This window comes from Cydia splendana, chromosome 3, assembly GCF_910591565.1.
Source record: "Cydia splendana chromosome 3, ilCydSple1.2, whole genome shotgun sequence".
Lineage (NCBI taxonomy): Eukaryota > Metazoa > Arthropoda > Insecta > Lepidoptera > Tortricidae > Cydia > Cydia splendana.
Window position 1 is genome coordinate 18629143 of NC_085962.1, and position 25809 is coordinate 18654951.

At 42.8% G+C, this 25809-nt stretch overlaps 1 protein-coding gene across 1 annotated transcript in view; it reads left to right on the forward strand.

Annotated features, from left to right (window-relative positions):
• Positions 1 to 25809, forward strand: part of LOC134789376 (probable phospholipid-transporting ATPase IA) — a 79110-nt gene that overhangs the window by 31564 nt on the left and 21737 nt on the right. Inside the window, exons 3-14 of the mRNA XM_063760008.1 lie at positions 3697 to 3880; positions 4801 to 4961; positions 5602 to 5799; positions 6794 to 6918; positions 11953 to 12105; positions 13129 to 13238; positions 14314 to 14487; positions 15411 to 15591; positions 16014 to 16187; positions 18605 to 18780; positions 20791 to 20922; positions 22643 to 22801. Of these exons, the coding sequence (XP_063616078.1) occupies positions 3697 to 3880; positions 4801 to 4961; positions 5602 to 5799; positions 6794 to 6918; positions 11953 to 12105; positions 13129 to 13238; positions 14314 to 14487; positions 15411 to 15591; positions 16014 to 16187; positions 18605 to 18780; positions 20791 to 20922; positions 22643 to 22801 (1927 nt within the window). The remainder of the gene's footprint in view (positions 1 to 3696; positions 3881 to 4800; positions 4962 to 5601; positions 5800 to 6793; positions 6919 to 11952; positions 12106 to 13128; positions 13239 to 14313; positions 14488 to 15410; positions 15592 to 16013; positions 16188 to 18604; positions 18781 to 20790; positions 20923 to 22642; positions 22802 to 25809) is intronic.

Here is a 25809-nt window from a genome sequence, read left to right on the forward strand (position 1 = left end):
CTCTTCAAAGGCCGCAAAAATATGTGACACGCTGTTATGGCTCTACAAATAAGATCTTGTCAGAATTTTCAGATATATTTGCCGCTTTCGTTGTGTAACATATTATTGCAGCTGTACAAGGATAATCTAAAATATCTCGGAATCCGAAAAACTCTTGAATCCAACGATTTGTGAAAGACCAAGTATCAAAAAGTAGAATGAGTGAGCTGTAAAATATAGCGTTTTTATAACGGTAAACAATGCCTACTCATTGTTTACCTACTCGTATGCCGTCCCTGGAATATTTTGTTTACGCGAGGGACAGGCACCTGGCGCGGCGCCATATCGGGTGTCGCTATGAGACGTGAAAATAGGTCAATGGACTTGGCTATTGGGTTCCAATTTTAAGAAGTTTTGGGTCAATACCACCTGGAACGAGACGGCCTGGCCGACCGATGATACGATGGGCTGATGACCTAGCAAAAGTAGCAGGAAAACAATGGATGACAGTGGCCAAAAGTAGAGAGCACTTAGTAGAAGAGCCGGCCGCAAATTTTCTAACCGACTTGATACCACGATGAAATGCACAATGGTTTCCCATAAAAGTGATGCTAAGTCCGAATTCGATAGTCTGCCACGGCGGAACTTGCCGAAAGTACGAAAAAGAAGGCCACTTCCGGTGCGAAAAAAGGGGGCTGATTTAACCCATCTGATACAGAAATAATAGTTATGGCAGCAGTTAGAAATTTACATGTAGACACAGAAAAGCGAAGTCTGCCAGTATTATTTTTGCCGGAAGTGCTTGGCAGACGCTCTCAAAGGTGACACCAGTTGTTAAGGAAGGTGGGAGAGAACCAAGCTCGAGGGCTTGTTGAAATTGTACTGCCAAGCGCGAGTGAGAGCATCGGAACCACTTTAGCCAGAAGTTGTGCAATCCATCCGGCCCAGGACTTTTCCAGTTCTGGGCCGTGCGGATGGCACAACTGACGTCATCGGGGCTGATGGTGACTGCCCCCATAGGTGCGATGGACTCGCACTCACGCTCGACAACACTCATCCAACCCCCCTCGGTGTGTCCGACAGGCACCGACCAGATGCTACGCCAGAAGTCGGTCATGGCAGTAGCATCCGGCGGCTGCGTGTCGGGCGCACGAAGATTGGCTTCCTCCCACTTTCGGTACACCTTCCTTTGGTCACTTTGAACGTCCCCGCGAACGCCTGGTTCACAAAGCGCATTACTCGGGGGCGATTGTTGCCCCCCCTGAAGCAGATCAGTTTTGCGATGAGAGTCCTAAACGAGCCGATACGTCGCTCGATCCGCGCTTGCCATGCAGGGACACCTCCGACGGTCCTAGGTGCACGTTCAGTGTCCGGGAACTTGACGCGAGCAACACGGCACGCCGCGATGGCTCCGCAGTACATGATCGAGTGCGTATCATCTAAATCTTTACTAGTCCGCAAATGTGGTTCTAGTAAAGCGTTTAGGGCTCCCATTAGCGCTAGATTGCGTCTATTCATAGGCAGACGTGGTAATCGGGGCCTAGAGTTGGTTGTGATGCGATACTGGGTAATCGCCTCTTCCAAAGTCCTCCTCAGTTGCTCATTAGCAGTTGTACTCACATTCTGACTCGCGAAGTCCCCCTCGTCGGTATAGAAATCAACCCGCGGCGCCTCTGGTGCCAGGTCGGGTGCGGGCACCGGATCCGGCGACGTGGCGGGCAGATCTCGCACCGAGGTGGAGTCCGCGCGAGCAGAGAGAGCCTCCTGGCGAAGCCGATCAAGTGTCGCGTCATCCAAGCGTTTTAGCCGCTGAATAACGCGCACCTGATCCGATAATCGCTGCTCCGACACGTTGATGGTAGGTTCAAGAGCCTGAAACAGAGGCAGTATTCTCGAACGATAGGCGGATAGCTGTGTTCCCCCCTCTGTAGCCCCATAATAGGCGCGCATGACATTCTCGTTCATGTTTCGAGTCCATCTCATGCGTCGCACTACACCACCGGCAGCGGGAACCGTGGGCGGAGCAAGATGTCCCGCAGGCCCCAAGCGTGCCGGCAGCGGTGGCCGCCCGCGTCGCGCTGGTGGTCGTGGCGGCGGCGGCGGCGGCCCGCACTCGTCGCTCGACTCGCTGGTATCGGGCGCAGTGGCAAATTCATCGCCCGATGACGCTTGTGAGGAGACGGACGAGACGGGCGAGGGTGGTGGGCGTGCGTTAGTTGTGATAGACGCTTGTGAGCGCGTTTTACTCCGTGTGATCATTTCCTTCTGTCATTCGACCATTCTTTGTTGGCTAGCTTTGTACATAGTTACATTTTCGCGGTCATGAATCCCTTTGCGAAGTGTCGCATTAATGTGTAGGTAACATATCCATAAAAAAAATTCAACAAAAATGTAATAAAAGCCAGTAAAAACATATTTGATCACATATAAAAGGAAAATTTAGTAAAAACACGCGTCTGACGTTGACGGCGTCAAGTTTTTTTTTTTTTAACTACACTAACCCATCTGATACCACCATGAAACCAATTCCAGTCGATAGGTATGAACCCTCATTTTAGGAATATATAAGTCTCCCAAGGTTTTTCCTGCCGAAACACCTTGGCAAACACCGTGGCCACCTTTGAGAGCGTCTGCCAAGCACTTCCGGCAAAAAATACTGGCAGACTTCGCTTTTCTGTGTCTACATGTAAATCTCTAACTGCTGCCATAACTATTATTTCGGTATCAGATGGGTTAAATCAGCCCCCTTTTTCGCACCGGAAGTGGCCTTCTTTTTCGTACTTTCGGCAAGTTCCGCCGTGGCAGACTATCGAATTCGGACTTGGCATCACTTTTATGGGAAACCATTGTGCATTTCATCATGGTATCAAGTCGGTTAGAAAATTTGCGGCCGGCTCTTCTACTAACTGGACTGAACTGGAGGAGGCCTTCACCCAAAGAGGGATTCATACCTAAGAAGAATTTCAAAACTAAAATAATATAAAATATTACTTGCTAGTTGTTAGTTATGAATAAATGCCTTTATTATTATTATTTGTATGTCTGTTCCATATCTCGGGACCATGGGGTCCCGGACCTTTGGGAGGCGTACGTGGGGCCGAAGCCAACAGCGCAGAGGCCCTTTAAGACACTTTAATCTAAAAGCAAGGGATGCACGTGCATTATTATTATTATTCTCTTTATTCATTTCTCATCTTAAGTTAGGTTATTTATAATATGAATATAAAAGTAAAATATAAAAACACTTACAAAACAATAAAAAATAATATAAACACATTATTAAAAACCTAACCTAGGGTGCCGCCAGCAGCGGGGCAAGGCCCAAGCTACCGGTGGTCAGGGCTGCAGAGAGAGGAACCGGCGGACTATCCGCGCCGTGTCCAAGATCACCGCCTTCTGCATCTGACCCTTGATCCAACCACCTAGCGAGAGTCTCTCAAGGTGTTGGTCGAGACTCTTCGCTATATCACGGGCGTTATGAAAGTATTAAGTTTTTTAATTAAAAATTCATTTGTCCTTATATGTCACCGTGTAATTTTTTTTGGTCAGAAAGAAACAAGTCCTTTTGCAAAACTGACAACCTACTTAACGGCATTTCAACTTAAATTATAGTTTTCGTATAATTAAGATTGCGCTAAGTGTGAAGTTTCTTAAGGTCTTGTACTTATGTAAATTTGCACGTCTAAAATTCCACTTACAATGTAATTTCTTTTCCAGCGTGGCGTCGTTCTTGCCCCTGTTCCTGTTTGAGCAGTTCCGGCGCTACTCCAACTGCTTCTTCCTGCTGATAGCGCTGCTGCAGCAGATCCCCGACGTGTCCCCCACGGGCCGGTGGACCACATTAACACCGCTCTTCTTCATTCTCTTCGTGTCCGCCGTCAAGGAGATCCTCGAGGACTTTGTGAGTGTTGTGTCTGATCGGATCCCCGATCTTGGGAGCACGGGCCGGTGGACGACGTTAACACCGCTCTTCTTCATTCTCTTCGTGTCCGCCGTCAAGGAGATCCTCGAGGACTTTGTGAGTGTTGTGTCTGATCAGATCCCCGACGTGTCCCCCACGGGCCGGTGGACGACGTTAACACAGCTCTTCTTCATTCTCTTCGTGGCCGCCGTCAAGGAGATCCTCGAGGACTTTGTGAGTGTTATGTCTGATCAGATTTCCGACGTGTCCCCCACGGGCCGGTGGACGACGTTAACACCGCTTTTCTTCATTCTCTTCGTGTCCGCCGTTAAGGAGATCCTCGAGGACTTTGTGAGTATTGTGTCTGATCAGATCCCCGACGTGTCCCCCACGGGCCGCTGGACGATCCTTAATCTACTCTTCTTTATTCCCTTCGTGTCCGCCGTTAAGGAGATCCTCGAGGACTTTGTGAGTGTTGTGTCTGATCAGATCCCCGACGTGTCCCCCACGGGCCGCTGGACGATCCTTAATCTACTCTTCTTTATTCCCTTCGGGTCCGCCGTTAAGGAGATCCCAGAGGACTTTTTGAGTGTTGTGTCTGATCAGATCCCCGACGTGTCCCCCACGGGCCGGTGGACGACTCAATCTACTCTTCTTCATTCTCTTTGTATCCGCCGTCAAGGAGATCCTCGAGGACTTTGTGAGTGTTGTGTCTGATCAGATCCCCCACGGGCCGGTGGACGACCCTCACTACGCTCTTCTTCATCCTCTTTGTAGTCTTTCTATCTGCCGTGAAAGAGATCATCGAGGACTTTGTGAGTGTTGCCCGTAACCGTTCTAATATAATTATAATATAAGCTTGTGACGCTCAGATTGAGTTTTGGCGGAATCTTTTTCTAACGTCCTGTGGTATTTTCTAGAAACGACACCGTGCCGATGACGAGACGAACAACCGGCGCTGCGACGTGCTTCGTCAAGGACGCTGGATGTCGCTACGCTGGTCCGAGCTGCTCGTCGGAGACATCGTCAAAGTGCTCAACAACCAGTTCTACCCCGCTGACCTGGTGCTGCTGTCCACCAGGTGAGGACTGCTCCAACCGCCAGAGTCGCTGGATGCTGGTGCGACCTTGGCAATGTCTCGCTCGGACGACTTTTGTACTGCTGATTTTAATCGACTATAACTATATGGTTATATCAATTTATCGCAAATGAAATACCTGGGTTTGTAATTCTCGAAATAAAAGAAAAATAGAGAAACTCTCTGTCTTTCAACTCGAACTCTCAACTCTAGGATACCTACCCGCCGATCTCCCAACAAAGCTAGCGAGATGTAGGTATCCGTCTGCAGCGGACAGACATTACCGTTAAAACACTGCTATTGTTTTGGATTTGTTCCGCAGCGAACCACAACCGCCTAGGGGCTATTCATAAATTACGTCATTTCAAATTAGGGGGGGGGGGGTCTGGACATCGGATGACGGTAGCATGAAGTAGGAGGAAATGGGGTCATTTGAAGCATGATTTTTGGATGATTATAGGGGGGGGGGGTCCAAAATCGTCAAAAATCGATGACGTAATTTATGGACAGCCCCCTAGTGACATCTATCATGGGACTATTTATAAATTGATTGATTGATTTATAAACAATTATTGGCGTGGATATAATATAACGCGGCAGCTCTTATGAATACGCTGTAGGATTTATTGTGTTTGCTCCGCAGCGAACCTCAAGGGATTGTTTTCATCGAGACATCGAACCTGGACGGCGAGACCAACCTGAAGATCAGGCAGGCGTCGCCGGAGACAGTCCGGCTTGAGGATGCCGACTTGCTGGCCTCGTTTGCGGCCACCATACAGTGCGAGCCCCCCAACAGGCATCTCTACGAGTTCAACGGGCTGCTTAAGGAGGCCAATTCCAAGTGGGTGATGCGACTTGAAAAACCACACATTTCTGTGCTTGTTTAGGATTCTGACAACATTTTTCAGTTACGTATTTGCATTATTTTTAAATCCGATTTTCCGCTTTCTATCGCCGTCTGCGGAGCGTTCATCCTCACACCCTGGAACCTAAATGTTCGGTTTCAGGGGGATTTCCACCTACGGAAAATATCTCGAGAAACTACAATAGAACAGAGGGTTCTTCAAAAATAAGCAACAACTTTTAAAATATCAGCAAGGCGCGTGTGCGACCTCTGACGTTACAGACGTTAGTATGTTACGGTACCAAAGGCAAACAAAACTGGGAGCGATCATTTATTAAGGAGAAAGGTATCGAACCAACTTTGACCCATTGCTGCAATGGTTGGTCTGATTATAATAAAGATTGAACCTGTGATGTTCATGTATTCTTCTTCTTTATTAGGGTTCCGTACCCAAAGGGTAAAACGGGACCCTATTACTAAGACTTCGCTGTCCGTCCGTCCGTCCGTCCGTCCGTCCGTCCGTCCGTCCGTCTGTCTGTCACCAGGCTGTATCTCACGAACCGTGATACTAGCTATAGTGATACAGTTGAAATTTTCACAGATGATGTATTTCTGTTGCCGCTATAACAACAAATACTAAAAACAGAATAAAATAAAGATTTAAGTGGGGCTCCCATACAACAAACGTGATTTTTGACCAAAGTTAAGCAACGTCGGGCGTGGTCAGTACTTGGATGGGTGACCGTTTTTTTTTTTTTGCATTTTTTTTCCGTTTTTTTGCATTATGGTACGGAACCCTTCGTGCGCGAGTCCGACTCGCACTTGCCCGGTTTTATTTAAGAGTTGTGGTCTTGTCGGTGGAGCAATCTCCAACTCGTCCGTTCCTCTGCCAACCCCTACTAACCTTCTGCTAACCTTCTGATATTCATGTATTAGGGCGGTTTTAACTAAAAATTGAGTCCCTGAGTAAACTTTGTTGATATTACTCCAGAACGATTTCACTGGGGCTGGAGCAAATGATGCTGCGAGGCTCCATGCAGCGCAACACGGCGTGGCTGTACGGCGTCGTGGTGTACACGGGCCACGAGACCAAGCTCATGAAGAACTCCACCAAAGGTCAGTGCCATCATTCAACAGACATTTAGTACAGACACAGACCCTCCACCAATCCTGGCTTCCAGAAAAGTAGGTTAGGTTAGAACTGCCACATTATACTATCCAAAACGACAGCCAGTAGTCTGTGCTTATGATTCAACAGACTTATTAGCACAGACACAGACCCTCCACCAATCCGAATGGTTTCCAGATAAGTAGGTTAGGTTAGAACTGCCACATTATACCATCCTGAACGACAGCCAGTAGTCTGTGCCAGGTTGTCTATTGTTTGTCCGAAAATTATATAAAATAATACTCATATGCCCGAATTTTACTTGCCCGAATTTCATTTGCCCGAATTGTTTGTTTACCATAAAAATTATGTGACATACTCTTTGTTTACCCGATTATTCGATTCCAGAACGTACGAGTGCCATACGTGTTGTTGTCCATATTATTAATTGTAATAATATTATTTAATAGAATATTTAAACGCCATACTAAATATGGTTTTTCCCCGAATCCATGCATGCAAACAATGCATTTACTCACTATATTCCTGTAGGCGCTCTAAAAATATTTATAAACTTGTAATTATTAAACATGTGGTGGGTATGCATTACATTTCGTAGGCGATATTAATTGACATTGATATGTGCTTGGTGCAATAGTTCGCTGTTGAGTCTCCGCTCCGCTTCGCTTCGCTCCCGCCTTAGACTTCTGAACCTAACCTATCCGAGTCGGTGTGCCCCGGAAAGTCTTGCTTGCTCGCTTCGCTCGCTCGCTTGTTCGCAGTTCTAACCTAACCTAACCTACTTTCTGGTAGCCGTTTTATTTTGTAAAAAGAGCCGGAGCAAGGCGCGCAAAAAAAAAGACCTAACATCGAAGTCTAAGGCGGGAGCTCCGCTTCGCTTCGCTCCCGCCTTAGACTTCTGAACCTAACCTATCCGAGTCGGAGTGCCCCGGAAAGTCTTGCTCGCTCGCTTCGCTCGCTCGCTTGTTCGCAGTTCTAACCTAACCTAACCTACTTTCTGGTAGCCGTTTTATTTTGTAAAAAGAGCCGGAGCAAGGCGCGCAAAAAAAAAGACCTAACATCGAAGTCTAAGGCGGGAGCTCCGCTTCGCTTCGCTCCCGCCTTAGACTTCTGAACCTAACCTATCCGAGTCGGAGTGCCCCGGAAAGTCTTGCTCGCTCGCTTCGCTCGCTCGCTTGTTCGCAGTTCTAACCTAACCTAACCTACTTTCTGGTAGCCGTTTTATTTTGTAGGAGGTCACAGTTCTAACCTAACCTAACCTACTTTCTGGGAAGCAATTTGAATGGCAAATTATATTATGGCTAGTGATAATTATGGCTTACAATGATGATGACAAATGATATTATTGAAATTGATTTTATGGGAAACAATGTTTCTGGCACGTGACTAATATAGTAAACAATAAGTATTGCATATGTATATTATGGGAAACAATATAATGGCTGTTGACTATTATGGCAAATGAAATTATGGCAAATGAAATTCTGGCAAGTGGGTGTATACCTCTGTGCCATGATTCAACTGACATATTAGTACAGACAGACCCTCCACCAATCCGAATGGTTTCCAGATAAGTAGGTTAGGTTAGAACTGCCACATTACACCATCCTGTATAGACCCTCCAATCCTTCATTCCAGAAATGTAGTTTTGGAATACCACATTACACCATCCTGAACGACAGCCAGTAGTCTAACTCGCCACTGGCTGGTCGTAACTACCACGAACTGCTGCCAGGAATAGTCTTATGATTTCCTCCGGACGACTCGGTTTCAAAATTTTACCAGTTTAATTTTAACTTTGTCAAAAATTCATTGGAGCTTATGTACTATATTATGTAGGACGCGGGTCGTCAGGAGGCTATACTACATGCTCAAAACTGTCTACTAGTATATAACACATGTTCAGCTAATTGCTATATCTCTTTGAGTTACACCATCATGCCCTGACATACATTTAACTATAAGCCATTATAACATACAGTCAAGAGTCAATAATTCAATATCACGAGCGTCACGTTCGTAATTTCTTTAGCCTCATTTATGATGAAGTGCCTTTATATTTTGACGATATTTCTGGTTGTTTGGTAGTAGCCATGGACTTCTACCAGACTAACCAAAAATATCATCAAAATGTAGAAAAACTTATTCAAAAATATGCCCAAAAAACGATTCGGAACATAAACGCTGTGATATTGACTCTTACTCATGATAGACTGGTTTTATTTTTCATAAAATCGATTTCGACTGGCAAATCATATTACTTTTTGGCAACCGGGTTTTTTAACCTAATTAGACCCCGCTGAATCCGAATTTGCCGGTTGCTTAATCGAAATCTTGACCGGAAGTGAGATATTTGACATTAAAGGTCCCTTTCTTTAGTTTTTCGTAAATAACTCTTAAACAGGTGGCGCATAGCAAAAAATGTTCTATTACATAAGTAATCTGCATAAAATTGCCTACAAGAAAGATTCAGTACAATTTTTCGCTAGGATCAATATTCAAAGAGATATTAACGCGGGAAATTTAATTATAATCACTTCTAAGGTCCCTTTTTTTAGTTTTTCGTAAATAACTCATAAACGGTGGCCAATTTCAAAAAATGTTGTTAAACGATAATATTCTACACAAAATTTTGAACAAAAAAGATTCAGTACATTTTTCGCAGGGATCAATATTTAAAAAGATAATAAAGGGGGAAAGTTCTAGTATAATAAATTCTTAGTTTCCTTGTTTTTATTTATTCGTTAATAATTTGAAAAGTGTGACTCATAGCAAAAAATATCTTATACATAAATAATAAACATAAAATTTCCTACAAGAAACATGTAGAACACTTATCGCAAGGATCAATATTTAAAAAGACAGAGCAGCGGGTAAGTTATAAATAATCAATTTTAAAGTCCCTTTTTAGTTTTTTGTAAATAACTCGTAAACGGTGTCCCATAGCAAAATAGGTTTTTAAGAATAAATTATCTACATAAAATTTCCTCCAAAAAATATATGGAATACTTTTCTCTAGAATCAATATTTAAAGCGATATTAAAGGAAGAAAGTTAATTACAATCAGTTCACAGGTCACTTTTTTTTAGTTTTTCGTAAATAACTCGTAAACGGTGGCCCGTTGCAAAACAATATTATACATAAACATTAAACATAAAATTGTCCACAAAAAAGGTTCTGTACACTTTTTCGTTACGATCAATATTTAAAGAGGTATTAAAGGGGGTAAGTTAATTGTAATCAATTTCCAGGTCCCTATTTTTAGGTTTTGGTAAATGACTAATACATTGTTAAAAATTGGGTAATGTACAGTCGCCATCAGATATATCGGAGCGGCCAAGGTGTTCATAATATCTGAACACGCGCCCTAACGCCTTGACAATAGAGGCGTGTTCATATATTTGTGAGCGCCTTGGCCGTTCTGATGTATCTGATGGCGACTGTACATTACCCAATATTTAACAATGTATCTTTTATATGTGAAACGCGAGTGAATTGCCTTTAAAAATCCTGTAGGGGTCGGTTCAAAAACTAAGTAATTGGTCTGACTCACGCTTGACTGCATACTTCTAATAGGTTTTCCTATCATCTATAGGTAAAGAACTATTTTGTATGTTTTTTTTTTTCAAAATTGTAGACCCAGTAGTTTCGGAGATAAAGGGGGGGGGGGGGAATGGTAATTTTTTGGCTACAGGATTTTTAAAGGCAATTCACTCGCGTATCACATATAAAAAATACATTGCTAAAAAATGGGGTAATGTACAGTCGCCATCAGATATATCAGAACGGCCAAGGCGCTCACAAATATCTGAACACGCCTCTATTGTCAAGGCGTTAGAGCGCGTGTTCAGATATTATGAACACCTTGGCCGCTCCGATATATCTGATGGCGACTGTACATTACCCAATTTTTAACAATGTATTAGTCATTTACGAAAACCTAAAAATAGGGACCTGGAAATTGATTACAATTAACTTACCCCCTTTAATACCTCTTTAAATATTGATCGTAACGAAAAAAGTTGTCAGAACCTATTTTGTGGACAATTTTATGTTTAATGTTTATATATAATATTGTTTTGCAACGGGCCACCGTTTACGAGTTATTTACGAAAAACTAATAAAAAGTGACCTGTGAACTGATTGTAATCAACTTTCTTCCTTTAATATCGCTTTAAATATTGATCCTAGAGAAAAGTATTTAAGATATTTTTGGAGGAAATTTTATGTAGATAATTTATTCTTAAAAACCTATTTTGCTATGGGACACCGTTTACGAGTTATTTACAAAAAAAACTAAAAAGGGACTTTAAAATTGATTATTTATAACTTACCCGCTGCTCTGTCTTTTTAAATATTGATCCTAGCGAAAAGTGTTCTACATGTTTCTTGTAGGAAATTTTATGTTTATTATTTATGTATAAGAAATTTTTTGCTATGAGTCAAACTTTTCAAATTATTAACGAATAAATAAAAACAAGGAAACTTAGAATTTATTATACTAGAACTTTCCCTCTTTATTATCTTTTTAAATATTGATCCCTGCGAAAAGTGTACTGAATCTTTTTTGTTCAAAATTTTGTGTAGATTATTATCGTTTAACAACATTTTTTGATATTGGCCACCGTTTATGAGTTATTAACGAAAAACTAAAAAAAGGGACCTTAGAAGTGATTATAATTAAATTTCCCGCGTTAATATCTCTTTGAATATTGATCCTAGTGAAAAATTGTACTGAATCTTTCTTGTAGGCAATTTTATGCAGATTACTTATGTAATAGATGTTTTTTGTAATGCGCCACCGTTTAAGAGTTATTTACGAAAAACTAAAAAAAGGGACCTTTAATGTCAAATATCTCACTTCCGGTCAAGATTTCGATTAAGCAACCGGCAAATTCGGATTCAGCGGGGTCTAATTAGGTTAAAAAACCCGGTTGCCAAAAAGTAATATGATTTGCCAGTCGAATCAAGAAGGAGAGCGATTTTGAATTTTTATGTCTAGTCTATGATGTTTTCAACAGCACCCTTGAAGCGATCATCGATAGACAAGCAGACGAACACACAGATCCTGATGCTTTTCATCTTGCTGTTGGTGCTGTCCGTGGTGAGCGCGGCCTTCAACGAGCTCTGGCTGCACCGCCGCGGGAACAAGGACTGGTACATATCGCTCAAGGGTAAGTCCATGTTTCTATTTTTTTCTTCTTTTCGGGATGCTGGAGGGCAGTTAACGACATGGGGCTGGATACAAAGAGACCAAGACCGTAGAAAACCTACATAACAGTGAGTGAAAAAGGGTTGAAGAAGTAGAAGATAACTTTTCTACAACGAAAATATCTTTTTCTCAAAAATGGACGGCAAAGTCGACTTTGCCGTTTAAAAAATAGGTCGCGAAGCGCGTAGTTTATGGTCAGTCAAAAATTAAAAAGTTAAATACATTGCAGTCTCGATTTTGGGACTGCAATGTTGCATACAAATTCCATTATTTGTCGAGTTCCAAACTTTTTAAAAGTTGAAATGGCCATGTCAAATGAAGGCACAGGCCCATTAAACAGCCAAACAGATGATTAGTACCGCGACTATTTAGCTGTCTCAAATAGGTTGGCGTATTTTCGGCAGAAAAATACACTTCTATTTTTTATTTAAAAAATAAAAAGGCGGCAAAGCTAATTTTTTCAATTGTTTCTACTTTTTTCTGTGAAAATATATACGTAAGAACGTTGCTTTTGTAAAATATTTCTATGATATTTATATTTCTTGCACCATTTTTGAGAAAAGCACTATATATGACTCGGCTGGAAGGCTACTTGATGGCTTCGGATTCAATTAAACGGACTCCCAAGGTCGTCCGTTTAAAACGAATCCTCAGCCTGCAAGTAGCTACTTCCGAGCCTCGACAATAATGTACTATAACAGTAAGATCGGGTACGCGAGCTACTTAAAGGTGCACCAGTAATAACTGTCTAGCATACTTCATTTAAAAAGACTAGAAATCGTTCAGGAAATTATAAGTTAGCAAGAGCTATAAGACTATAAAAAATTGTAGATTAAAGCCTAAGGAATAATAGGAATCCAGAAAAGGGCCATCTACAATTAGCTTTTATACTTCGAAACATCACCAGTACATTTTTTTAAATTTACGTGCATTTTATGAGTAGATACAATTACACAATTAAAGTTTGTCATTTTTTTTGTTTCAGACGCGGTGAACCTAAACTTCGGTTTTAACTTTTTGACATTTTTAATATTGTACAACAATCTTATACCCATATCGTTACAAGTCACTGCTGAAATAGTTAGGTTTTTCCAAGTGAGTATTATTTTACTAAATAGTAAATAAATTTCAATACAATCATTGTTTGTAGGTACTGGAACCTGTACATTTATAATTTTATATAATAGTATTTTATACAATCGTGATATAATAGAGAGTTTTTCAGTCGAGTACCGTGTTTAGGCAACGAAGCTTGCTGAGTTGCCTAAGTAAGGTACGAGATTGAAAAGCTTGATTATATCACTATTGTATACAATACTTTTTCTACTAGTCAACAAAAATAATACTTTAAACTAGTAGAATCATACAAACAAACCAAACCAAAAGTATACAGCTAAGATTCGCGAGCTGCCGCGATACCTTCATACTGGTACGCGACCCGGCCGCCGCGCCCCGCGCCCTACGGCGGGCTGGTTAACGACACCTTCTCGTAACTCATGAGGCCCTGGTACTTGCTCCGCGCTAAATTCAATTTTTAACGATTTTGGCCACCGTAGCCTATGGAGACTAACAAGCAACACTAAGTGGTTTTCGTAGTCTATGGATGTTGCTATATTAAGGGTGTCACATGCGCGTTTCTGACTTATGAACCAATTGTTTCTACTATACAACCTAAAATAATTAATTTGAGCTATGGTTTTGTTTCGTCCTCTTGATCGCGGCGAGCTGTGATTGGTCAATTTCATTATAGTTGACTAAACTGTATCAATATGAATATTATAGTTGAGTTGAGAGCCCATACATTAAAAATACCCAATTGTAGTTTGGTATATGAAATCTTAATTCAAGAATTACAGTCGACTAGTAGAAAAAAACTTTTAAACTTCTTAAAATAATGGTAAATTTTAGTTAAACAACTTTTTTGGCATAAAAATGCTTTAGGTATATTTTATTGCTTCCACAAACAATCAAGACATTGCTATATTTGTAGCGTTTCTAGTGTCCTAGGTTGCATGGTCTCTAAGAACCTTTGATTCTGGATAGAAATGAAATCTATTGACATTAAAAACAAATGGTTCCTAAAATTGAAGATTTTGTGGCTCACTGTTTTTTCAAATTCTCTCAAACCATGATAAAAATTAAAATTAAAAAAAAATTACGTATTGTCCAGGCGAAGTTCATAGCGTTGGACAGCGAGATGTACCACGCACCCACGGACACACCGGCGCAGGCGCGCACCTCCAACCTGAATGAGGAGCTCGGCATGGTCAAGTACATCTTCAGCGACAAGACCGGCACCCTCACCGCCAACATCATGGAGTTCCACAAGTGTTCCATCGCCGAGGTGAGTGACCGAACTCAACGGGGAGCTCGGCATGGTCAAGTACATCTTCAGCGACAAGACCGGCACCCTCACCGCCAACATCATGGAGTTCCACAAGTGTTCCATCGCTGAGGTGAGTGACCGAACTTAACGGGGAGCTCGGCATGGTCAAGTACATCTTCAGCGACAAGACCGGCACCCTCACCGCCAACATCATGGAGTTCCACAAGTGTTCCATCGCCGAGGTGAGTGACCGAACTCAACGGGGAGCTCGGCATGGTCAAGTACATCTTCAGCGACAAGACCGGCACCCTCACCGCCAACATCATGGAGTTCCACAAGTGTTCCATCGCTGAGGTGAGTGACCGAACTCAACGGGGAGCTCGGCATGGTCAAGTACATCTTCAGCGACAAGACCGGCACCCTCACCGCCAACATCATGGAGTTCCACAAGTGTTCCATCGCCGAGATGAGTGACCGACCTCAACGAGGAGCTCGGCATGGTCAAGTACATCTTCAGCTACAAGACCGGCACCCTCACCACCAACATCATGGAGTTCCACAAGTGTTCCATCGCTGAGGTGAGTGACCGACCTCAACGAGGAGCTCGGCATGGTCAAGTACATCTTCAGCGACAAGACCGGCACCCTCACCGCCAACATCATGGAGATCCACAAGTGTTCCATCGCTGAGGTGAGTGACCAACCTCAACGAAGAGCTCGGCATGGTCAAGTACATCTTCAGCGACAAGACCGGCACCTCACCGCCAACATCATGGAGTTCCACAAGTGCTCCATCGCTGAGGTGAGTGACCAACCTCAACGGGGAGCTCTGCTCGGCTTAAACTAATAAGCTGTCGTCTAACTGAGAACCACACTTATTAGTCTTACTCACTTAGCGCAAACTTTCAAATCACAAGGTTGATGTGTTTTATTTGTCCACAGATAATGTACAATCGCCCAGGCCCCAACGAGCCGCTGGAGCAGACGCAACTATACCAAAACCTGTTGCTGAACCACCCCACCAGTCCCGTCATCCGCGAGTTCCTGACCATGCTGGCCATCTGCCACACCGTCATACCCGAGCAAGAGGGCGGCAAGATCAACTATCATGCCGCTTCACCAGGTAATGTAAATAAATAAGGGATCTCTTCCAGCTAACCTTCGAGTAGATGAGTGGAAAACTCTAGTCAGGTCAGATAGACAAACTTACGGGATGGACAATTATATAAAAAAAGTAAACTAAGTATTATTAATGCTTTATTTTACGACCGGTCTGGTCTAGTGGATAGTGACCCTGTCTGCTAAGCCGATGGTCCTGGGTTCGAATCCCAGTAAGGGCATTTATTTGTGTGATGAACACTAATATTTGTTCCTGAGTCATGGTTGTTTTCTATGTATATAAGTATGTATTTATCTATACAAGTATGTATATCGTCGCCTAGTACCCATAGTACAAGCTTTGCTTAGTTTGGGGCTAGGTTTGATCTGTGTAAGATGTCCCCTAATATTTATTTATTTTATTTATTTTAATTGTGTTGTTGGCAGATGAACGCGCGCTAGTGCTAGGCGCGGCGATGTACGGTTACGTGTTCACAACGCGGACACCGAAGACAGTCACCATCGATGCGGGCGGCGAGTCACTCACGTTCCAGGTGCTCAACGTCATCGACTTCACGTCCGCGAGGAAGCGCATGTCGCTCATCGTGCGCACGCCCACAGGTAACCCACACATACACGGGTCATTCTTATATACGTGTCACTCACGCACTCCCGAGTCGGGTCACTCACTCGTGTTTATGTGCTCATCGTCATTGAGCTTACATCAGCGAGGAAACGAATGTCGGTCATCGTGCGCACGCCCACAGGTAACTCACACATACTCGAGTCACTCACGTTCCAATACTCGAGTCACTCACGTTCGAGGGTGTTATCTGCGCACATCTCCTGTAACGCCCGCAGGTAACACACTCATGCACATTATCGTACGGAACTAAACTCTCGTATAACTAGTGTTTTCTTTGGCATGCTCTGGTTTGCAAGAGCTACACAGTACAGTCACAGTATAATAAAGAGTACTAACGTACAGTATGGACACTCCCTGCCTCCCGTTGAAAGTGCCGCCCACCCGCTCTCGGTTACCTTACAGTTATGCTCTAGTTTCCTAGGATAGCGGTGCCGTCATATAGCGGCCGTCTCCATACAAATACTACGACATCCATATTTAGCCGTATTATTTAGTATGGAGACGGCCGCTATATGACGGCACCGCTATCCTAGGAAAACCGATCTTTACCGGCTGGCAAGGACGCGACGACGCGGTGCGCAGAGCGGAGGCCACGTAAAATTTCATTTCATTTCATTTATTTCATATTGTATTGTCATGTACATTAGATGTTACATTATATATACGGCTCGTTTCGGGAAATGAATTAGAGATTAACTATATACGATATAGTAAAGATATGTGACGTTCCTTGCCTTATAGATTAGCCTAGAATAGAATAGAATAATAATACTATTGTGTGCCCTAACAGGGTGTCATGATCTGACTATCGGCGCGATTCGGGAAATTAATTAGAGTGATGGCACGTGGGCGGAGGTCGGAGGATCTTGAGGGAATCGGAGAGAAAACAGCGTGTGCTTCTTATCGTGTCTATTTGGAAAGTGTCAGAGTACATCACAAATTAACTAGCCTAAAATAATTAAAACTAATAACAGCACCACCTATGCACTTTGTAGGGAACTAAGTAGGTAGGTACTTACGTTTATGTAGATCATTATTAAAAAGTATGTAAGAGGTGAGATAGATGGCGCTGTTAAATATACAATTTAACATAGAGATTAACTAGATACGATATAGTAAAGATATGTGACGTCCCACGGCAAAAGGTACCTTATGGCGGCTGGCGCTTACGTCGCATAGCGCCGCAATAATATTGGAGCGGCGTTAATAATAGCGTAAGCGCTAACCGCCTTAAGGTACCTTTTGCCGTGGGACGTCACATATCTTTACTATATCGTATCTAGTTAATCTCTAATTAATTTCCCGAATCGCGCCGATAGTCAGATCATGACACCCTGTTAGGGCACACAATAGTATTATTATTCTATTCTATTCTAGGCCAATCTATAAGGCAACATAATAACATTTACTTATTAGTAATAATTTAAATAAAAAATAAATGACGTCAAAGCTTAAAACTAACTCTAAGTATACAACGTCAACAATATATTGATAAATGGTTATTTGATATAATTTGTCAATTTATTATTAATAGCAATTATTTTAATTCATTGATGTCGTTTCTTATTGTATAGGTTGTAATAAACATTCAATGTCAATGTAAAATATTAATATAATGAATAAATGGAAATTATTATGCGAAGGGCCGGAGGGGCATTACAATGCTGTGAATAGAGGCAGACCGACGATATTTTGTCATTTTTCTTCGGTATCATCAATAAATTGTTGAAGGCTATAGTAGTTATTATTTAATAGAAATTGTTTAAGTTCGTGTATAAAATTATTTTTAGATGTTTCGTTCTTTAATTTATCTGGGAGCTTGTTATATATCTTAATAGCCATCATGTTTGGACTTGCTTGGTACAGTTTTAAATTAGTATTTGTTGTAAATATTCAAATATTAAACAAATATTTACAAAACCTATCAGATCACACTGAAAACAACACAATATCTATATGAACAAAAAAACATGTTTTCAACTTACGTAATATTTTGGTGGCCTGAATTTCCTTACAAAAAATTTGTTACTTCGTTTATACTGATTCAAAATAGGAGCTTAGATACCTTACAGCATAATACGATTCTTATTTCTTCCTAATACGCGCAATGAGTTTTGAGTCATTGAGGTCATCGAACTTGGCAACAAAATGGCGGGAACCCTAGCACGTCTTATCTCACTCACACAAGCATGGTACGCGTTCACCTACTTGAGCTTAGACTGTGTGCGTAGGAACGAGTTTGTTTCATACATTTGATCGCCAGTGTCCGAGGTGTGGTAGAGTAGTATAATTTTAGGCATATTACAATACACTGACGAATGTCAAAAACGACTACCAATTACCCTACACCACAGCCCCGAGAATACCGTAATACTTTGTGTAATGTTTTCAGGCGATATAAAGCTGTACTGCAAGGGAGCGGACTCCGTGATCTACACACGCTTAGCGCGCGGTCCGGAGCAGGCCGTGTTCGGCGCCGCCACGTTAGCCCATCTCGAGGCCTTCGCGGCCGAGGGGCTGCGGACACTCGTGTTCGCCGTGGCCGACATATCTCCATCTGTGTACGAGGTATGTGAGATGTATAATGTAGTCGTATTGTGTGTACAAACCATGGTACCGTGGATTAGTCGCGCGGCCAGAGCAGGCCGTGTTCGGCGCCGCCACGTTGGCGTACCTCGAGGCCTTCGCGGCCGAGGGGCTGCGGACCCTCGTGTTCGCCGTGGCCGACATATCTCCAGCTGTGTACGAGGTGTGTGAGATGTATAATGTACTCGTATTGTGTGTACAAACCATGGTACCGTGGATTACTCGCGCGCCGTTCGCGCGTGTTCGGCGCCGCCACGTTGGCCCATCTCGAGGCCGTCGCGGCCAAAGGCCCCTTTCAGTATTAACTAGAGATGGGCCGAATATTCGGTAATTATTCGGTATTTTGCATATTCGCCATATTTTTAATGTTCGTATTCGGCCGAATAGTTCGATTCGAACTGCCGAATATTTACCGAATAAACAATTTTTTTTAAGGACGTCCGCTAGTTAACGCGGATGCACTTCGCGAGCAAGTATGAGACGTTTCCGTTTCTTTTCATAAACATCGAACATTAAACATCAACATTTATTCAGCAAATAGGCCACAAGGGCACTTTTACACGTCAACATTGAATTTACATACAAGCAAAAATAATAACATCAACAATTTTATAAAATAAAACTAACAATTCAATCTAATGTATTACAATTACTAAGAGATGTATATGGTCTCTTAATGTCGAATTACATACAAAATACAGATACAAAACACAAAAAAAAATCTATAATATTTAGAGGTGTAGATGTCTCTAGGTGTCAGAACTATAAGATTATATAGTTTATCAAGTTATCCTTAGAGATGTATAGGGTCTCCAAGAGTCAATATCCTGTATAATTAATACATTCATTAAGAGAAAAGAAACATACGAGAGCAGAATCAGGCGTCTCACTGTAATTAATTAATAAAAATTAAGTTACTAAGTATAATAGCTTGTGTTAGCTTATACAGACCAGTCTCCACAAACAGCACCCGTTCACGAGTATGACGCGTATCTCAGCCATCGCCTCCCTCAACCTTCATTCGGGAAAGTGGCGACCCGATCAACGACGCCACCGTAAGCAAAGACTTTTAAGCGAGCATAACATGTTCAAGCTACCGGCCTATATTAATATTAAAATAGTAATAACATGTAGCTGTAAGACACGGCATTTTGTGCTCGTATGTTACATAAAAAGACAGTATAGTTTCACATAATTACTAGCCTAAGTTGACTTAGAGATGTAAAGGTCTCTAAGTGTCAAAAACATTAAAAATATAGGTATGTACAATCAAAAATAAAATAAATAAATACTTAGAGATGTATAAGGTCTCCAAGTGTCCAAAACTAAAATTAAATCAAACAATTTAATCAAGCGAGAACATCATTGTCTCATGTGTCAATTCTACTGGACACTAGCATATTTAATTCACAATGTAAAAAAAAAACAATATTTATTTAATTCTTATTATACTAATGAAATCAAGCTACCGGCTTAAAGGCATCTCTATCGTTTAGAAAATTATTTACAGTGTAGTACGCCTAACTTAACAAGGAGCGCTTAATGTGCGACTTAAATTTGTGAAGTGGTAATTTCACTACATCAGTGGGGACTTTGTTATAAAAACGTGTACAGTTCCCGACGAAAGACGTACTAACCTTACGGAGGCGGTGGGCGGGCACAGCAAGCTTATGTTTGTTTCTAGTGTTATAGTTATGGATATCACTGTTAACCTTGAATTCGTGGATGTTTTTCCGAACATACATAATATTCTCTAGTATATAAACATTCCCGGTCCGGTCGGTCGGGAGGAGAAGGATCAAAAACACGTTATGAGTACAGACCGCGGACCTGAATGAACTTGTTTTCAGCGTTTTAGGCAGTTTTAGCCCAACCGAATATTCGTATTCGGCAAAGTCCATATACGGCCCATCTCTAGTATTAACAACGGACACACTCGAGTAATAAACTGTTAATACTCGTTCACCTGTTTAGTATGAAACTGTGTTACAGGAATGGGCGAACACGTACCACAAGGCGAGCGTGGCCATCCAGAACCGCGAGGAGAAGATCGAGGAGGCGGCCAACCTCATCGAGACCAACCTGCGCCTGCTCGGCGCCACCGCCATCGAAGACAAGCTGCAGGTACTTTTGCAGCGCCATCTAGCTGGGCTCTTTGTTACTTTTTAACCGACTTCTTTACCCAGAAGGAGGTTCTGTATTCGGTTGTAGCAATTATATATATTCACCGATTACTCCGAGACCCGTGGTCCGAATTGTGTAATTTTTTTTTTCGTGTAATGGATCACGCCGCCATTTAGCTTAGGGACCGGCCACATGTCAGCGGTGCGACGCCGCCGCCGCCGGGCGGCGCGGCACCGCAGGAATCTGCGGCGCCGTAAACCGCTCTGCGGCGTCGCCCGCCTCACCGCAAAATTTAGCGACAAGCGGTGCGCGGCGCCGCCCGCGGTGCCGCTGAGCGGCATGTGGCGCCGCGTGCGATGTCGCGCTGCATAGTAAAGAATAAAATTCGACTACCAGGGTTTGATTAGACATGGATCCCTTCACACGTGTTCTGCTCTTGCTGTTATTAAGAAGGCGCAGAAATAAAAAGCAAAAAGCAAAATCTTTTACGATAAGCAATTGAAATTTGGGTATAAATGTATTTGTTCGAGGCCGATCGCCAACACGTTGGTCTGACCAAATAAAGGAAGCCACCGCCTCTTCCAAGCTACATCAAGTAGTGAGGGCTACTTTGGACCGCAACCGATGGAGACAGATTGTTTATTTGAGGGGTTCCAGTGACCACGATCCTCAGTAATGAGGGACCGACCAGAGAGAGAGAGAGTATTTGTTATACAATTTCAATTCTGATATTTGACTCCCCATTCCATAAATAACGATACTTTTGCCTAAATTGTTAATTGAAAGTACCCTTAAAAAATAGTATAAAAATGTATACTTAGTCATGTCTTTAAAAAAACACATGCATTTTACATTTCTCGTATTCGAAATGAAAAGTAGAGTGTTTAACTCGGGTGAAAGGCATCATTTCAGCCTCGGACTATTGGCGCTCTCACTACGTTCGAAACTACCTCGGCAGAAAGAGTGCCTTTCATCCCTTGGTTAACAATCTACTATTACTATGCAGCGCGGCATCGCATGCGGCGCCGCACGCCGCATGACGGCACCGCGGGTGGCGCCGCGCAACGCTTGGCGGCGTTTGCGGTGCGGCGGGCGACGCCGCAGAGCGGTTTGCGGCGGCGGCGGCGTCGCACCGCTGACATGTGGCCCGGCCCTTAGCGACAAAATTTAGTAGATTGAATAAGACTTTCAACTCCCGTACTCATCATCATCATCATGGTATTTAAATGTCGGCACATGAGCTCGGGCTCATAATAATAATAATAACTCCCCCGGCGGTGGGGCCACGGCAACTGCTATCAACTCCGTTGCTGTCTCTGGTGTGCTCGCAAGTGGCTGACGTAGCCATCTTGTTACTAAAAGTTCGCGAACATTGCGGGCATGTGAGCACACCATTTAAGTAATTATAATGTATTGCCGCAGGTGGTCTGGCTTTTACTTCATCGCGCTTGGCATCCAGCTCTAAGCGCCGTCGCAATTCAAAATCAGTTACGTTGGCATTTATTGCTGCCCGCCATTCCGTTCGTATGGCTGCCTGCTGCTCCCATCGCGAAGGTTCTATACGGCACTTTTTCGTATCGGTGCAGTGTTGAGTACCGGTTGTTCGTTAGGCGCGCAAAGAGATATTTAACCAGTTGAGAATATTGCGCTGTCGTTTCGCAGACATGAGTTTATCTATAATATGAGTTTAATCCTTAATAAATTCTATATCAATCGGCAGGACGGCGTGCCAGAGACGATAGCGGCGTTGCTGAAAGCCAATATAAACGTGTGGGTGTTGACGGGGGACAAGCAGGAGACCGCCATCAACATCGCGCACTCGGCGCAGCTCATCAACACCAACATGCCGCTCATGATCCTCAACGAGGACAGCCTGGATGTAAGATTATTTTTAAGTGGCAGGCGGATTCCACTCCTATACCACAGAATAAATAATAGTACTAGGTACAGAAGACTCACTCTCTAACAAAATGCGTCTGTTACGATCAGCACAGATATGGCGGCTAGGTGGCGACAGCGCCACGCGCGGCTTATGGCTTTCCCCAAAATTGGTGTGGAACGGATGTACTTTTAGCTACCTGTAGCAAAGCGACGAAATCGCGGAGTGAGCCACGCCTGCCTATACTCTGTATCTTTAGGTATTTAAAAAAGAGTAAACAAAATCTACCCTCAAAAGGGTTCTTAAGCCAGTTGAGGGTAGATGAAAACATTACATGATCAAATAATGTAGGTTAAAGTCAGGTCGTTCAGTGACAGATCCAGGTGGTTTTGTATTTGGTTGGTTAAGAGCGCTATTACATTTCGGCGTTGAGCGAGTTTAGATATTTTACGCGCTGCGGCAGGCCGTGCGAGCTCAGTACGCCGATCCCTTCTACCACACTCGCACTACAATGATGGATTAAACATTCTTGATCCTTCGCGAAGCATATTGAAATCAACCATAACAACACTAACTGTACTTAACTTTTAAAGTTCTAAAACTGTTATTTGGTAAGTACGAAAATACTAAATGCAGTGCAAATGTACATAGGGGCTGTTCATAAATTACGTCATCTATTTTTGACGATTTTTGACCCCCCCCCACCCCTCAAATCATCCAAAAATCAAGCTTCGGATGAATCTGTTTCCTCCTACGTCATGTTACCATCATCCGATGTCCAGACCCCCCCCCCCACTCCTCCCATTTGAAACGACGTAATTTATGAATAGCCCCATACTCGTACTTATGAAGGTATATTACTCGAAAGAAATTATAGGTACCTACTCGCTTATTTACATGTTTCGTCATTGCATTTGGTAGCTATAGGTTGTAAAGTTTGTATCAACGAGGGTTTAAAAACGAACTGGTACTGAGGATCTGATGATGATTAAGGTGGTCACGGATACCAATCAACCATGTAGTAACATGATTAGGCTCGTTTGATTCGTCTCAACAAGATCTTTGACACTGAAGATACACAGGGTCTGATGATGGAGCTGGAAGGTGGCCACGGGTACCAGTCTATCATGTAACTAAACAACTTCGTGTTTGGGCTCGTTTGATTCGTCTCAACAAGATCTTTGAGACAAGACAGTACTCAGGGTCTGATGATGGAGCTGGAAGGTACCATTACCAATCAACCATGCAACTAAACCACATCGTGTTTAGGATCGTTTGATTCGTCTCAACAAGATCTTTGACACTAGGTGATACTCAGAGTCTGATGATGGAGCTGGAAGGTGGTCGCCGGTACCAATCAACCATGCAACTAAACCACTTCGTGTTTAGGCTCGTTTTATTCATCTCAACAAGATCTTTGACACAAGGTAGTACTCAGGGTCTGATGATGGAGCGCGAAGGTGGCGACGGGTACCTGTCAATCATCATCAGCTCCATCATCAGACCCTGAGTAGTATCTTGTCTCAAACATCTTATTGCGAGGAATCAAACGAGCCCAAACACGAAGTGGTTCAGTTACATGGTAGACTGGTACCCGTGGCCACAGTCCAGCTCCATCATCAGACCCTGAGTACTAACTTGTGTCAAAGATCTTGTTGAGACGAATCAAACGAGCCTAAACACGAAGTGGTTTAGTTGCATGGTTGATTGGTACCGGTGACCACCTTCCGGCTCCATCATCAGACCCTGAGTATTATCTTGTGCCAAAGATCTTGTTGAGACGAATCAAACGAGCCCAAACACGAAGTGGTTTAGTTGCATGGTTGATTGGTACCGGTGACCACCTTCCGGCTCCATCATCAGACCCTGAGTACTATCTTAAGTCAAAGATCTTGTTGAGACGAATAAAACGAGCCTAAACACGAAGTGGTTTAGTTGCATTGTTGATTGGTACCGGTGACCACCTTCCGGCTCCATCATCAGACCCTGAGTACTATCTTAAGTCAAAGATCTTGTTGAGCCGAATCAAACGAGCCCAAACACGAAGTGGTTTAGTTGCATGGTTGATTGGTACCGGTGACCACCTTCCGGCTCCATCATCAGACCCTGAGTACTATCTTGTTGAGATGAATAAAACGAGCCTAAACACGAAGTGGTTTAGTTGCATGGTTGATTGGTACCGGTGACCACCTTCCGGCTCCATCATCAGACCCTGAGTACTATCTTGAGTCAAATAAATACATATAGAATGTCAGGTCGTTTCAAATATTTTTAATCCTGTCCGGTAGTTTATTAAACTGTACCATTATAAATTATAATACTATAAAAACAGTGCTAGGATCAAAGTCTCTCGTTGCGGTTTACACGCACACAGTATAGCGTTTTACACGGCGCCCGCCGCACACAATGATAAAAAACCTCGTCGTCGCCGTTGAAAATGTGCGGAGCCGACCGACACAAGTCCTGCCTCTACAGGCTCTGCCGCGGCACTGAGCTGGCGCAGCGCGCGTCATCGGTAATATAGAGTAGTTTTCAAAAAATTGCCAAAAAATTATAGTAGAATTTCATAAACACTAATGTATACCAACAGTATAAGCAAACGTTGCAGATTGCTTGAGTATGAAAATGACTTCGATATTAAGTAGATTTTCGTAGGAATTGACACTTGTTTCGGAGAGAAAATCGAGTTCGTTTTATTTTGATTTTCTCTTTCTCAAAGGTATGTAGGAAAAATATAGTTTGATATGCCTAAAGTACAGGGTATTAGTAATACAAAATAGCCAGGTTTAGCAGAGTAAAATTCTCAACATTTCCAAATAAGAGCTCGCCATTCAGTGCTTCACGGGGTTTTTCGGAAACGACCATCAGAAAAAAAATCATTACTAATTTAATAAGTCCTTTTTCTAATATTTACAACGATATTTATAAAGATAAGAAGACGCTTTTACTGGAACAAGTACTCATTGTTTCTAATAATGAGCGCAAAGTCCTGAATTTCGTCGACTAGT